We start from the raw sequence: 16,082 nt of genomic DNA on the forward strand, positions 1-16,082 counted from the left end.
ATGTGATTGTTTTAAATAGTATTGATTTGGATTGAGGTTAAGACCAGCCAAAATTAAACATTTCTCTGTTTAGTTATGTCATTCAGCACTGTTAAAAGTCCCAAATTTAGCTTTGGATTTGAGGAATGCTATCATCTGAATCACATAGATTAGTGTACTTTTATATTTTGCATCATAAATGTAAACAAAGGCATTTTTTTTGTGCGTCAGCTCCAAAGGTAAATTTAATTTGTACAAATAAGATTCAAAACATTTTTTTTAATTTGTCTCCTGTTCAAATATAAACTTTCTTTCAATCAATCAATCAAGATCAACAATTACAGAAGAAAATACTTTTCTGGCTGCCCGAAACGTTGAGAAAGAAAATAAGTGGTCAGTCATAAAAGAGAATCATTTAGCAAATAGCATAATTACATATAAAGAAAACAGCAAACAGAATTGAAGCTGCACTTAAGAAGCAACTAAAAAAATCATCCCCAGCACATGCAAACACTGTAAAAGCTTTTAAATCGTGGTTTTGGCCCCAAGAGATGACGAGCTGCAGCTGAAGCGGTCATGACCTTTTAGAATCCCATGCCTCTGAGATCTGGCTGAGATACAGGCACATCTACAGCTTGTGAATCTCAAATAACTGTGCAAATTACTCACTGAGACAGAAGCAAGAGGAAAGACAAAGGGGGGGAAAAAAAAAACTAAACTAAAATATTGTGAAATCTTCTTTCTCTGGCAAGCATTTATAGCAGTTTGCCAAGAGCTGGCAAATCTTAATTATGCTACACATGCTCTATATATCTATATATTATGTTTACAACTAAGATATATCCTACGTATAAGTCAGTCATATATATACTCACACACACACACATATATATATATATATATATATATATATATATATATATATATATATATATATATATATATATATATATATACATATACATATACATATACATATCTCCCAGGTTGAAAAATAATCCTTTGCTTTCTTTCATTTTGAACAAATGTCACCCTGAGATTAGTCAAAACATAATGTCCTTCAAAAGGTTTACGTTTTCCTCAACAGTCCACTAGCTTGGATAATATTTTCAATATAACTTTGATAAATACAATAATCAAAAACACTTAATAAACTGACTTATGTATGAAATGCTGCACATACTAAAGCCTTAATATCCTACAGTACATTAACAGTAAGACTTACATATGCAAACAATACATCCACCAACAGCACTGTGAAGATCACACACACAGCGCAAAGGAAGATGCAGCAGCAGTGTGGAGATTTCAAGTCCGACACACATCAAATCATGCTAAGCTAACCTTGTGTGCTGCTATCGGAGAAACATGGCAGGCAAGTACTGTGGTGGTACATCGTTCAATCTTGTATGTTATTGCAAGTGTGTATTACTGCAATTTAATCTTTTTGGCTACCAATAGAACATATCTGATTCAGGTAATCTCTGTAATCAGGTTTATGGCTTCCAGGGACAACACTACAACTTGTCCTTAACTTACTATACTACTATTATATCCTACTACCAATATAGCTGGTGTTTTTACATTAAGTAAGTGGATGTTTTAAGAGGTACTCACACAATGTGGACACCTAAGTCAGGACAGCCTAGCATACACACAAGTTTCACTTTAAAGCAGTGGCTACTAATCTGAATGAGAATATACATTGACACATTCAGATGGGAGTCTCTCGGTTGCCTTGTCAACGACAGTTAAGACAGACTTCTGGAAACAGAGTAGTCAATGTGCCTAATTATACCACATAAAAAAGTACTGTATTTAAACTTGACTTGAACTCTAGACAAAGTTAGAGAATGAAATTCATCATCACGGTTGAAAATGCATAATCAGATTTGAGGAATGACTGCATATGTCTGCAACAAGACTACACATTAAAAACACAGTTATGGTGCTGGCTGGCAGGCTGTTACAGAACAGTGTTTTTAGCGTCTTTAAGATCATGTGTTTCATGTTTCATCTGCTATAATTGCTGTTCGTTTGCAGAACACACACACACACACACACACACAAGGTTGCACCCCAATTTTGTTATATCTCCTTGTCATTTATATTATCAAAGTAATCTTACTCTGCTTCAACAACATCCACCTGAATAAAGTGGAAATAGGAAATTCATGATAACCTTTAGGTATGATTCAGAAGCAAACTCTAAATTCCCTTATGCATCCTTTCACTTATTTGCCTTTAGCTTCAGCTGGGCTACCCTGGCTTGTGCTAGTTTTGTCTGGATATCGACGGGTCTTTCAAAGAAGCCGACTATGGCGGGCTCGTTGAGCAGAGATGCCAGGACCTGCTCGAACGAAAAGGACCACTCTGTCTCTGACAGGTCGGAGACAGCGTCCTGGCTGATGTGGGAGCTAGAGGTGTCGGAGCCCTCTGAGGTGGTGGAGGCCTCTTCGGTTGAAGACTCCTCTGCAGTGGAGGTGTTGGCAGGTTTGTTGGTTTCAGGTGGGCTGCTTGGCTCCTGTAGCTTTCGCCCCACCTCCTCCATCCTCAGGAGGAGGCTGGTCACATGGGCAACGGCCCGGTACAGTGACTCCTCCTCGGGATCACCGTGAAAAATATTGTAGAGGGTTTTGGAGAACTGAATGAATTGAGACTGAGATAGAAGGAGAGATGTATTACAGAGGTAATTCTTAAAGTTTAAAAGTGAAATTAAATGGGTAATAACATTAATTATTAAATCAAGCTACCTGATTAATTCTGGGTAGGTCTTTGATACTTTCCTCTTTCTTGAGTATTTCATTTTGCCATTGTTTCAGATAGGCCTGCAGGTCCACCTTTCCTCTGCCTATCAGTTTTAGAGATAAAATGAACAATGTCAAACAAAACCTCACTGTTATTGAGAAAAATAAGTTAAGGGTGCAGTATTTTTAGTGAAATTCTACCTCTTTCAGGGCTTTTTCTTATCACACCATCTTCTGGAAGCTCAAAGGCTGAAATAAAAGTTCATGAGTGAACAAACTGTACTGAGACATACCTTCATGCAAGAGTCAGGGCAGAATTATTACAGAATTAAAGTAGAAAAGGCCGAAATTTGAGTTTTAAAGGAAAAAGAAAGAGTAACAAGGCTAACCAGAGAGTTTACTCAAGTGAGAAGAGTCTTCGGTCACAGGAATAAAGTTCTGGATTCTGTGTTCCTTCAAGTGCAAAAGACTACCTGTGAAGGCTAAAAGAGATCAACTGTGAGAGGACTGAAAGGAAAGAAGCGACAGGGGTGAGAAAAGACCCACATAAGTAATTTAGATAAAACAGTTTCAATAAAGATACCACAGATAGCCAGAACATCATTCAACAACATCCCCCATCACACATCACATGATTTTAATAAAATTCAGCCTCCTTTATTATGTAAGATTCTCCATAAATTCCAGATGGATACGCCCACAGCTACCTGGATTTGTAACTACCTAACAAACAGACCACAGTTTGTGAGACTGAAAAGATGGTGGTCAGCAGCACTGGAGCACCACAAGGGACTGCACTCTCACCGTTTCTCTTGTTACATCATACACCTCAGACATCTAACAGAACTCTTGAGTCCTGTCATGTGCAGAAATACTTTGATGAGTCTGCAGTTGTGGGGAGTATCAGTGATGGACAGGAAGCTAAGTACAGAGAACTGGTCAGTTTGTGAGATGGTGCAGAAATAATCACCTCATCTTAAACACAAACACACAAAAAATAATGTTAAACAAAACACGGTTTACATCCTGAGAGAAGAGACTGAGGTGGTGGAGGAAAATAAATACCTTGGAGTTTCAGCTACACAACAGACTAGACTGGAAATACAACACGGAGGCATCAACAAGAAGGGACAAAGAAGCCTCTACTTCTTAGAGCTGAGACCTGTCAATGTCTGCACCAAGATGTTGCATATCTTCTATAAGACTGTTGTGGAAAGTGCAATCAGCTTTGCAGCATCTGTTGCTGGGACGGCATCAGAGCCAGAGACTTAAAGAGACTGAACAAACTGATCAATAAGTTTAGTTCTATGCTGGGGATAACTCTGGAGCCACTAGAGCTGATTGTCCAGGAAAGAATGCTGCACAAGATGCTGAAAATAACAGACGATTCTTCACATCATCTACACTACACAGTGAAGAAACTACAGCGTGGTTAGTGTGAGGCTTCATCAAATCCAGTGCAAGACAGAAAGGTACCAAAGATCATCCTGCCGGCGACCATCACCCTCTGGAACGAAGCAATATCTTCTTTTAATCAATTGTTTTGTTTGTTTTTTTTAAAAGCCCTACAACAATACTGCAATTTCCCTCTGAATTAAATAAAGTACTTTTCATTTAAATTCTTCTTGTCAAGCCCTCAAATGCACATTTTTGTTGACATTGTACTCATAATTTCCTTTCAGTTACTGTGAAACTATAGACACATGTACAAACCTGATTTCCACCTCTATTTGCAGCCATGATCAGATGAAAAACACTCCCTTTATCAATTGCAAAACAGAAGTGAAGTCTTATTGAATTTAAAATTAAATTACTCGTCAGTGAAGCAGCGATAACGGAAATCTGTTTCACTTAGTGGTCTTAGTTCTGTCATCACAAGCAGAACAACAGTTTAACCGGTAGCAAGCGATTAGCTCTGCAAGTTCAGAGCAAAAGACCAAAAAACAGAAATGGTGGGATTAAGGCACCATCTGTTCGTACATTACACCTCGTGCAATAACTCCTGCTTTATCTGCAACACATATTAAAACTGTAAAATATACAGTTTTGCTTGGAAATTATCAGTAAGGAGATACACACGGACAAAAGCATCAGGTTTGCTGCCTGATGAGACAAGCTGATAGCAGAAAATCTAAATGTTAGTCTTATTTTCTTTTCAAAAGTCTCATTAGAGATGTCCTCCACAGCCATTATGCTTGACAACCAGCTGCAGTTATTTATAGCAACCAAACTGACTGAATGAGAGTATAATGTAAAAACTGAACAAGTGACAAACATTAAATTATAGAGCAGCTCCATGAAATTGTCTGTTTTGTTTCATAGTGAATTATATCACCTTTTTTCCATTTGTTCATCATAACAGGCAATTTAAAATGTTTCTATGCATGGCCTGAATACAGTGTGTGGTGCACAGATTCTTACCACACAATCTTCTTTTGTAGATACCAGTTTGTGTGGAGAAAAAGGGCGTGCACGTCTTTTGTGTGGTTGAATCGTCTATGAATCTAGCCTCAGGTCTTTATTGGAAGGCTGCCTTGCCATCATCTTACTTTAACGTTCCTCTAGAGATTCTGGGTGGAATCCAACTCTCGGCTGGCTGGGCCATTTCTAGACCACTTGCCTATGTTTCAGATCAGTGTATTATTGGAAGGTCCAGTGCTGCTCAAAGACATGCTTTTCTGCAACCTGCTAGATTTCTTCCAGCATTATCTTCATAAATCATCCCTCATGCTAATTTTGTTTATTTTAAGAAGATTATCTGGACCAGTGATCGAAACCACACTCAATAAACTGCATTGCATTCACTCATTACAAATAACATCCAAGTGGAGACATGCAAAAGCCTTGTTAGCAATTCATATTGGGAAAAGGTGGTATTGGTATCCTACTCTTATTTGAGACGCGCTATTCCTCTGTTCCAATCTACACTGATGACCACATGTGGGTGCAAGCATGCGTGTCGTTTTTATGCATGGATTAAACAATTACCCTCACAAGCCAACGATGTCACTTTATGTTCCGGATACCTTAAAATAGCAAAGACTGAGGTCCTGAATATGACACATAAAACCCCTTTCCTGCACACTTTGCCATTTATTAGTGTGCAAACTAATTACCGATTGTGAAGAGAGCTGATCGAAATTTAATTTACAATTAATAAAGCTAAATATGCATAGCGATGTAAACTTCAGCAAAGCTGCAACTGTAAGTTAAAGATACTGATGACAACACAGATGATGTAACAGACTCATCCCGCTGATTGAAACTGATAAGTGAGTGCAGCTGCTGAATGTTTTTACTAAACGCCTGCAGACTCTCAGCTCTGAAAAGCACACAATTTAATTTCCCAGATGATTGAAGTGTTTGGTTCAGTTTCAGGACCTGTCATTCACAAAAAGAAAGAATATGAAAAAAAGGTGCTTGGTGCCTCAGATGTGGATCAGAAGTGCGCCATGTAGTCTGGATTGTGGCACCAGGATGCGACCTGTCCTTGGTGCTGAAGCAATGTGCACTTTCCCAGAGACAGAAAACAAGCTTTGCTGCTTGATGTTCATTGGCTGGGTGCAGCACAAACAGTGACTCAGGGCTTGTCTGCTGCTAAGCTGTCAGTTGTAATTTGAGCAGCTTCTCCTCTGCACACAGCCTGTTTTTTTTGAGAAACTAACCCACTGCCAAATGCCCCAACGGCTCCTTATGGGCTATTCTTACCCCGGCCTCAAAGCAGGCAGTGACACACCATGCTTAGAAGAGAAACGTATTCAAGGACAGCATCGTACCCCCAGGCAAAGAGTTCATTCAACAAATCTCAGTTACAACAACTCAGTTGTTTTCATGCACTGTACAGCCCTGATTTAACACTATCTGACCTTGTGTTTTACATGTCCTACCTTTGTAAGTCAGTGGCATTAGCTTCACAGCTCTAATGCAGGCCACTTTAGAAACTAAAGAATCCTGAAAACATATGTTATGACTGCACTTTGAACCTGCAGGAGTTCGTTTTCATTGTCCATATGTAGTGTTCGAAATGGGTCAAATACTGACGACGCTATTGTGTTGTTTACAAAGAAAGATGACACACAAGCAGCAAGAGGTTAGGGGCTAAAATTATTATGTGAGAAAGCAGCAGCTGCTGAATTTAGCAGTTGTTCAGCACTAACCTGGGGGCAGGTGAAGCTTGAAGAGAAATTTCAGCTTATTTGTGAAAGACCCGCTGTATAAAGTATCTGTGGAAGAAACAATATGCATTTACAGCAGCTGTGAGGTTAAAAAATAACCCATTAGCAGGGACTACAGATCAAAGGAACTTGCCGAGGCCGCAGCAGAATTCTTTAAAGTTGATGAGACCGTCCTGGTTTGCGTCTATTAGGCGGAAAACCCAGAGGGAGAGGGTGCTCTTGGAGGTGCAGAAAGCCAAGGGCTCGAGTAAGGAGAAGAGCAAGCTGAACTGTTGGAAACCCAACTGGTACTGCTCTAGATAGGCCAGACTGGGGTCATGGTGGAGAAGCGCTGGACTTTTCATTGTCCAGTAGCAGCTGAGGAAATGTTGCCTCTGAAAGGAAAGTAGAAGAAGAAAAAGGAAACATGACATGCCTGGAACTTTCTTGACTTCTAATGTGAAGGTGTTTGATTACATTTCTGACTCACTTTGAACAGATTATAAAGTTCATCAAGTTGTGAAATGTTGAATCTGACTTCTTGGGACACCACCCGGATCTAAAGACAGATATTAAATAAATTATTAACATAATAGCACAAAGAAAACAATGAGCTTGTTTACATGATCATCTAAATGAAATATCCGGTAGTAATCAGATAATAGTAATAATCTAATCTGTTGTCTTTATATGCACTTCTGAAATATGATTTTCTAAAAATCCATGTCCACATCATCAGTCCATTATCAGATTTATTTAGGAGGACGTAAATGGGTGGTGACGTCACTTCCTGTTATTTTCAAAACATCTGTTTTTGTTGAACATTACGGCGCCAACTGTCCTGCCATTAGTTGTCCAGATGTAGGAGCTAATAAGCCTGCAAAATAGACTAGGTGTGAATGTTTTACTTTGCTTATACTTTAAAAAGGAAGAAATGACGGCTGCTTCATCTACATCAAGCGTCCACCCATGGTCTTGGAGTAAGAGTTTTTTTGCAAACTCTTCATAAAAACTGTGCTGGCTGAGTGTGTGTTCGGATAAGGACTGGTGGGAGAAAGTACTACTCAAAGATTTCACAGACGCACAATGGAGAGAATTTCAGAACGTTTATCAAACTGCGATCTAATGATGGATGTCATGAGCCAGAAGTGACTCTTTGTCTGCTTCCTGTGCTGCATGCCCTCACATTTTCTTTATTTGTTTTTCCGCTTGGCTTGTGACTGCATTGCTTCTGTCTTTTTTTTTTTTTTTTTTTTTTTTTTAACTTTCTCCATTATAGGATTTTTTTATTGTAGATGTGCAGATTTAAAAACACAAAATAAATCTGATATATGGATTTACATGCACAAAGATATTGGAGAATTGGGGTGAAATCTAGGTGTGTAAATCCGATTTCTGATAATCCGATAATGGCAATAATCTGATATAGGACATTGGGTTTTGCTGTTTACATGATCACTTGAATTATCTGATAACTTCTGAAATCAGGTAATGATCAGATTTTTGGTATTCATGTAAACGCCCTTAACATTTATTGTTATAAACTCACAACATTCTGCTTGGTTGTATCCTCCAGCGTCTGGATCACATAGAGCTTGTTTCTCTTTCGTGAACTCTCAACTTCCTCTGAACGGATATTTCCATATTTCTGTGAGGAAAACATATTAATTTAGTCAAACACACAAACAGATATCACTAACTAAAGCTGACACAGGAGAATCTTGTGATACCTCGTAAGCTTCTCGAATCAGTTCGCTGATATCTACGCTGATGTGAGATGCTTTGTCGTTATTGCCCAGCGAAGCTTGCTGCACTGTTGGAGGCAAAGGGCTGTCCTTGTTTGTCACACTGTCGAAGAATCTGAAAAAACATCATCAGTAAAAGAGAGGCAGAGATTTACAGAGCTGTAATGTTTAAATTATGTCAATCCCACTTTGTCAGAATTCATACAGACTTGTTGAGGATGGTGACCGCTTCTGCATCATCGTGGCAGCTGATCAGAGCCTCCATGTTGTAGTCCAGCACAGCAAGGCCGAGCTGCAGGATGGCTTTTATGCCATCGTAGAAAAAACAATCCACCACATTCACGGCACTCTCGATGGGCAGGACGCTGATGAAGAGAGTGAGAAACCAGGACAAGGACACAGACGAGAAGAAACTAAGGTCTGTCATGTGCTCAACCAGCTGGGGAAGGTTTTCTCTGATCAGGTCCTCAAACACAGCCTGGTCAACCAAAGCACCTGAGAGAAAATTGTTAATATTAGAACGCCATTAAAATTCGATGTTGTAAAAATTACCAGTAGAAATGCTGATAGAATTCAACACTTCCAGTCTCACCAATAATTCGCCGGTTAAAGTAATCTGGTAGCATCCTCTCACAGACAGCTACCAACAGCCAGAAAGCCTCCTCTTCTTTTGCGTACAACAGGAGAACTGAAGTGAGAATGTTCATGGCCTAAAAGGGAGAAAAGGGAACAACCGTTTAAAGCTTTTAGAGAAAGTTTTTAAGAGTACAATGTTCTCTTTAAAAAAAAAAAAAAAATGCAATAGACGAATACACATCGCTATATTCTATTAGATGCAATTAATACTGGCAGAGTTCAATACATTTGGCAGCAAATAAGATTATTTAATAATAAAAGAAGAATAAATTTAAAATAAATGAATATTCTCAATTTTTTTTTTGCATCAGCAATTAAATTCATGCAGGTTTTCGTAACATAGTTTATACTACTACATATGCACAGCTTTTTGGCATAACTGGCATCTCAAAAGGTTGGCATAAATTTAGAGTATTTTCACTTAGCTGAGAAAATGTAACTGAGTCTTAAAGAATTTACATAACATTACCCAAAACACAAAAGATTAGTTTTGATCAATCCTTATTTCTTTATATATTGCCAATCGTACAGGTCATCGGTGAAGCAATGTAGTGAGATGTGCAAGCATAAATGTAAATACAGCATATAAGACTTTCAGCCATTTTTAACAAACTTGAAAATATTTGGTACAAGCAACTTTATTCTTCAACACAAACTGAACACTCTAAGATAAGATTTCTTGCAATTCCTTCAAGGATGCTTCAAGAACAGTTCTCCAGGCTTCCTGAAGGATACTCCAAAGCTCTTTTTTGGATGTTTTAGCATTTTGTTCAATTTTCTGTCAAGATCATCCTACACTGCTTCATCCTACACTCCCACACTGCTTCAATAATGTCAGGGTCCAGGCTCAGGGGAGGTTTCATTCCTCCATAAGAGCTGTGACTACTGAATTTCAGTCCAGTTCTTGTGTTATCTGGGATACCTCAACCTTTTCTCCTTGTTTCCTTTACTTAAGAATGACTTCTTGACAGCCATCCTTCATGAAGCCCATTTCTGATGAGGCTTTGGTGAAATGAAAATGCATCACATAAGCAGTCAGATACATTTCTCTGGTTCTGTGTTGGCTCTTTGCTGTTTATATTTCCCTCTTCCTTAAGGGCATCACTTTCAGATACTGCTTACCTGTTGTAGATAATTATTTTATAAGCCTGCCATTTCTTCTTTTGTCGCCCTTAGACACACCATGCTGCACACCATGCTAATACAAGACAAGCTTATGACTAAAAGCTCACCTTGCTGATGCAAATATCGAATACTTTTTATGTTTGTAAAACTGCATTATCTTTGTGGACATAAATAAAAAGATGGGCACAAATGACGTAAACTGCAAGCTGCTAGTAAAGTACAAAAAGATGCCCTTTAAATAAAAGTTATTTCACAAGCTGGCCAATATGAGTCTTGCACATGATCATTTTAAAAGAAAAAGAAAGAAAGTAGACCTGTAGAAGCAAAATAATAAAAGAGATAATAACAAAAGAAATAATCACAAAAAAATTGCACATAATCACAAATAAAAAATTTATAATTTCAAGAAAAAAAAAAGCTTTCTTGTACTGTGTGCATTTTTCTGTGATAAAATTCTGGCTACATCTTAACCACATATAAAAAAAACATCTGAGTGTTTGTTATCTATGGCAACCAGTGCTTTCCACCCCAGAAGAAATCCAAGTACCTGGCAATATCCAATTTTTGGGTTCCTGTAGGCGTAGGCAGTCAGGACTCTACGTAGAGCAGAGATTCCTGTGTCACTCTGAAAGGCTGGGTGCTCAGGCAGAGAGCGGTGCAGATCTCTTTCAATCTCATCTGTAGCTAGAGTGCTCGTGCCCAGAGACTGTTCAACCAGCTCAGTGTAATAGCCGGGATGAGTGGCCATGTCGTTTACAGCTCCTACAGAGTTACACACACACACACACCGTGAGTCCAAACAGAATGCTGTCATGATCACTCAACCACTTAAAATGAGTAGATGAACCTTTGAAAGCCTCATTATGCGATCACCGACACTGTATGTCACTGAGTTCTGCGTGACCTGACCAAAGGACTTTTCATGTATAAAGAATACCTGAAAGTAGCATCCACAACTCTCCTCTCAAGGCCTCGGGAACTCCACGAACAATCAAGTCTCGAGTCTTCCTGGTGAAAAACATACTCGTCCCACGTCCATATTCTGAGAAATGGATGTTCCAAGACTGCTCCTTCATCTTTTCTTTAAGCTATTGCACACATAGACAGGAACCACCACTTAAAAGCTGGTTCTAAATAGATGTTTGCTCCATTTTCATTTACATAAATCTCTAGTTCTGGTACTACTATTGCATCACGGTAATCCATTCAGATTGGGGTGAATTTGTACAAAATGATAAAGAAAAATAAAATGAATCTTTAAATTGAGCAGAGCTGTGGTGCTTACCATTTTGGGATCAAGGTTTTCAACATCCTGAGGGTGGAATACAGTCATGAGAGCCTCAGTGCTTACAGCCTTGCTGCTGTCTTTCTGTCCCACCATGAGAGTCACGTCCTCTGGATTGTCCTCGAAATGATTTATGAGTGACTGACATTCGCCTCGTATGGCCTTATAGTGTCAAAGATACAAATCATTTTCACCATAAGGAGCCACAAGAAACTGTGAGATGAAAATGGCACAAATAAAATATCTAAGGAAGTTACCTCAGATGATGCAGAGTGCTGGGGGCTGGCACTAATCCCACACCTGCTACGGATTGCATTTGCAAGCCGTTGATAGTCCCGCACCTCAGAGAAACGCAATGCTCTCTTGCCACGCACGCACACCGTTAAACCCCTGCTGCTGGACTCTGGTTTCTCCACATTAACAACCTGGAAGGCAGAAATGTAGCCAGAGCAGATGGTCACTGCGTGAATTTTACAGCTTTTCATCAGTTAGCCAGGTGCTATGCTAAACAGTTTTTTTTTAATCGATGCAGTGATGCTGCTTTACCTCTCGCATTGGAATAATGACATGGCACTGACTTCCATCCTGACTAGCAAAACACAGGTAGTTCTCAGAGAGACAGATCTTGCCCAGTGTGTTATAGTGGCTGAAGGGCACCCACAAGAAGCTCTCATGCACCTCTAACAAGTTTTCCTCTTTGGGAAGCCTGAAAAATGTGCGGAACTGTTCGCTCTTTGCATGGGCTTCGAGGCCTCTGTAGGGAAAGCAAAGGAAAATAAATTTAAATATGTCAATGTTACTACTTTTCAGATCATTAGCCTCAATTATAGACCTGAAAATGATATCCTGAGTAACAAGGCATAACTTTAGCAGATTAAGTCAGATTTTTGCTTTCTTTAAGGTGGCAGCAAGCACGAACATGATTAAGTAAAAATATGCAGTGTAGTAGGCAGACAGTACCTCTTGGTAATTTGCAAGGGGTCCGAGAGTGCTGGCTCTCTTTGGAATGCCTCTTTATCAAAAAGACGCTTGATGGTATAGTCAGCCAGCTGTTCCATGATAACAAAAGTTTCATTGAGGTGCAGCAGCATGGAGAAGTAATGATCCTCTCCATGAGCCAAAACATGGATGCTCTCAGTCAGAAGAACATTAGAGGTTTTCTCCAGTCTCCAGATCTCATCCCAGGAGATAATCAGTTTTACTGCAGAGAGAGCAAAACAAGTAAGGATAAAAACTGTGATTAGAAATTATTTTAAGAGCTAAAAAAATGCTCATGACATCCTTATGAAATGTCTTTTTGTAACCTTAAAATTCAGTTCTACCTATTATTCATAACACTGTTTCAGGAATCCAGGGTTAGGTCAGATATAATGGCTTTCTCACAATTTTGAAAGCAGTCATTACTAAGAGCCATTTCCCACTGACAAAAACAACTTCAAAAGATATTTCTTATCAGCCCAATACAAGCCCTTGATCATGGGTATTATGCACTACCACACTCTTTGTCACAACCAAACAGTATTTAAAGACAAGTGGCATGTAAATATGGCACAGAAATTGCTTACCTTCAGCTCCCAGGAGGTATGAATAGAAGCATAGGAAGTTTGTGCTGAGGTAGAGCCAGCCCTGGCATGGTACTTTGCCTTTCCAGTAGCTGCATGAGTAATATGTGACCAGCTTTTCCTCTGGGGGCAGCTCAAACCATTTCTCAAACCTCAAAAGTGCTTCTCTGAATTTCTCAGGATCATCCTCCAGCACCAAAGAGGTTTTCCCTTCCTCAGCAATAAGGCCCTAAAACATGACGCATACGTGGTTACTGGAAATGACAAAACCACCCTCACTATTTTAGTTTTATTATTGAACTACAATGGCACAATTATATACTTATTATTATCAGATTACAGCCTTACTAAGAGTTTATAATGTTAGCTTAGTAACTTCTTACTCTAATCTTTCCCTGTACAAAGCTGGTGATGTCTTCGCTGGAGTCGAAAACAGAAAGCGTTCTCATGATGTTCTGCTGCAGCCAGTCCCAGTGCTGAACAATCTCCTCTTTGGTGACACCTGACCAACAACAGTGAAAAGAAATGCTAAAAATTCAAACATGCATGCTGTTTTGTGGATAAATTAGCTTTGTTTAAAAATAAAAAATAAAAATACAGCACTTCTTTATAAAAGTAATATCTTTGATGGACTTTTGTGCATAGAGATGGGAGTATCAAGTAGAAATGCAGCCACATACCGCATGCTATCGTCCAGTACACTTGTGAGTCTGGTGTGTGGTGAAGGATGCGGTAGGGAGCAACTTTGGATGTTGAGTCCAACACAGTGTCCAAAGTTCCCACCAGTAGGCCTGTAATATACAGTACATAGATTTTTTTTTCTTCTTTTATAATCAGTACTGTTACCTGTTACGTATAATCTACAGCCACTTGCGGCCCCTGAAAAGCATAATATAGATATCATATTTATTTACAACAACCATGAGACCCTTTAATAGAAACATAATATTCAACATACTAAATTATCCATACTTATCTGTGAAACTGGAGTTCATAATTAATAATTAATTAGTCTCTTTTTCTTCTTCTTTTTTTTTTAAATGATTGAATTATACACTAGGTGTTTAAACTCCTGACTGTGGATATGAATGATTCCCGGGGTCCATGTCAGACCTAAAATTAGCAAAATCTGTTACCTTTACACTGTCTCCCTGAAGAGCCCTCCATGAATTATTAACAAGCTCGTGCTGAAATCATGATCTAATGCAGTGCATCAGTATTACGGTGTCCTGCCTACTGAACACACGAGGTCTCCATATGGTCTAAAAGTGAGCGGCCAAGCATTCATCATTAAACATGGTTGAAGTAATATATGTTGTCATCAGTGCAGAACAACATTACACAGCCAAGGGTTGACATTAATGCAGATGATACACATCAGAGATTTTAAAAAATTGCTGCTTACACCTTGTAGTAATAACAGCAGCTTTAATGTGCTTGTTTTTGGTACATTTTTTTTAGCAACTTTAAAAATCACAGATTAATCTATACTAAAAATGATAAGTATCTGCAGCCCTAAGCTAATAATGATTTGTCCTTACTGTTACAGACACGTCCCGTTGAGCAAAGCTGTGATATGACCTTATTTACTATGTGACAAGTCATGTAAACGTCAGTTTCTCCACAGTTGCTGATGCATGTTTTATTCCTGGAGGAAACCCTGAAATGCTTTGAGGTTGCAAATTCAACGGTTCCAGACCAGGTTGGGAGAGAAAGTAATTCACAGTGGACTGAAAGTGTCTAAAATAGCTAAATGTAAAAAAATTGCAGTAGGCATCCTTTACAAATCTGACTATATTTTGAGTTTGCTTGAGTAAGCCGGGCGTAGAAACAGTTAAAAGTTTTACATATTGTAAATAAATCCAGGTACAATACAATCAACACATCAAGAAATTAAATTAGCACCCCTCTTGTCAACTATATACTATAACTACCAAAACAAATAAGTAGATGCATTAACACGTACACTAAGAAACAGCTTCACAACTGACTACCTGAAAACCAGCTGTTTAATGATTAAAGTGACTCATTATTTGGACACTTGGCTCCAACCTGTTGCAAAGCTGGAGAGCCTACAAGCACCGCCCTGAAAATGGCAAACAGCGCATTAGCAAAGCTACATTACCAAAGAGTTAACGCGACAATAACTTGTGTTTAATGTGGTTTGTGATGCGGCAGCAGCTGTCTTGAAGGTATCAAAGAAGCGAAAACCAAACAGCTAGCGTTACCTGTCAGACCGCCACCACCTTCTCCGTACCCTCGTCTCCTCTGCAGAACGAAATACTCATTATCCTTCTCGGTGACCCACAACTTAAACGCGTTTTTCAGCAGAATCTCTTCAGGTTTGAGCCACATGTTTCAAATGTCAAAAGGCCTTTTATTAAATCCACCTGACATGTCACGGTCATCTGTAACGCTCCCCGACTGCAAAACCGAAGACATTTGTTTGTGTCCGAATCCCTCCCTTCCCACGTCGACAAGAAACGTTGCCAAGGGCGCAATGCATTATGGGATTGTAGTTTCAGAGGACAAAAGGGGCTCCAAATTATAAACTAATCTCCTGGAAGGAAGGAAGGAAGGAAGGAAGGAAGGAAGAAAGAAAGAAAGAAAGAAAGAAAGAAAGAAAGAAAGAAAGAAAGAAAGAAAGAAAGAAAGAAAGAAAGAAAGAAAGAAAGAAAGAAAGAAAGAAAGAAAGAAAGAAAGAAAGAACATCCACTGCATGTTCACACTTTCATTTTCCCAGTTTTCAGCCTTTTCCTAAAATAAAAATATTTTCTAAAAAGAAAGTGGAAGAATCATTTGTACTCATTCTGTGATGCATTTCTAAGAGTGAACAGAATTATGCTGAA

General features: G+C 38.9%; 1 protein-coding gene across 2 annotated transcripts; it reads right to left on the bottom strand.

Moving 5' to 3' along the window:
• Window positions 1–954: 954 nt before the first annotated feature.
• tbc1d8b (TBC1 domain family member 8B) lies at window positions 955–15,703 on the bottom strand. 2 transcript variants are annotated; one of them, XM_042007805.1, is made up of 21 exons: window positions 15,462–15,703; window positions 13,914–14,024; window positions 13,617–13,735; window positions 13,237–13,462; window positions 12,632–12,872; window positions 12,218–12,425; window positions 11,929–12,096; window positions 11,672–11,833; window positions 11,324–11,474; window positions 10,934–11,148; window positions 9,218–9,335; window positions 8,835–9,120; window positions 8,611–8,740; window positions 8,430–8,528; window positions 7,371–7,439; window positions 7,035–7,275; window positions 6,884–6,949; window positions 3,116–3,208; window positions 2,928–2,975; window positions 2,733–2,830; window positions 955–2,638 (listed from the first exon to the last, which is right to left on the bottom strand). In XM_042007805.1, exons 1-21 carry the CDS (start codon window positions 15,586–15,588, stop codon window positions 2,210–2,212), a joined length of 3,405 nt encoding a protein of 1,134 aa, XP_041863739.1. In that variant the 5' UTR covers window positions 15,589–15,703; the 3' UTR covers window positions 955–2,209. The 2 variants fall into 2 exon arrangements, with proteins under 2 accessions (XP_041863739.1, XP_041863740.1); XM_042007806.1 differs by lacking the exon at window positions 3,116–3,208.
• Between the last annotated feature and the right edge of the window lie 379 nt (window positions 15,704–16,082).

The sequence above is a fragment of the Melanotaenia boesemani genome, chromosome 15, assembly GCF_017639745.1.
Source record: "Melanotaenia boesemani isolate fMelBoe1 chromosome 15, fMelBoe1.pri, whole genome shotgun sequence".
Taxonomy (NCBI): domain Eukaryota; kingdom Metazoa; phylum Chordata; class Actinopteri; order Atheriniformes; family Melanotaeniidae; genus Melanotaenia; species Melanotaenia boesemani.

Excerpts from the sequence above, each read along its gene's own strand:
- tbc1d8b (XM_042007805.1), bottom strand. The coding sequence starts at position 15,588 with ATGTGGCTCAAACCTGAAGAGATTCTGCTGAAAAACGCGTTTAAGTTG. Across the intron at positions 14,025-15,461 it reads AGGTGGTGGCGGTCTGACAG|GCCTACTGGTGGGAACTTTG; the intron begins GTAACGCTAGCT and ends TGTATATTACAG. Across the intron at positions 12,426-12,631 it reads CCCTTGCAAATTACCAAGAG|AGGCCTCGAAGCCCATGCAA; the intron begins GTACTGTCTGCC and ends CTTTCCCTACAG.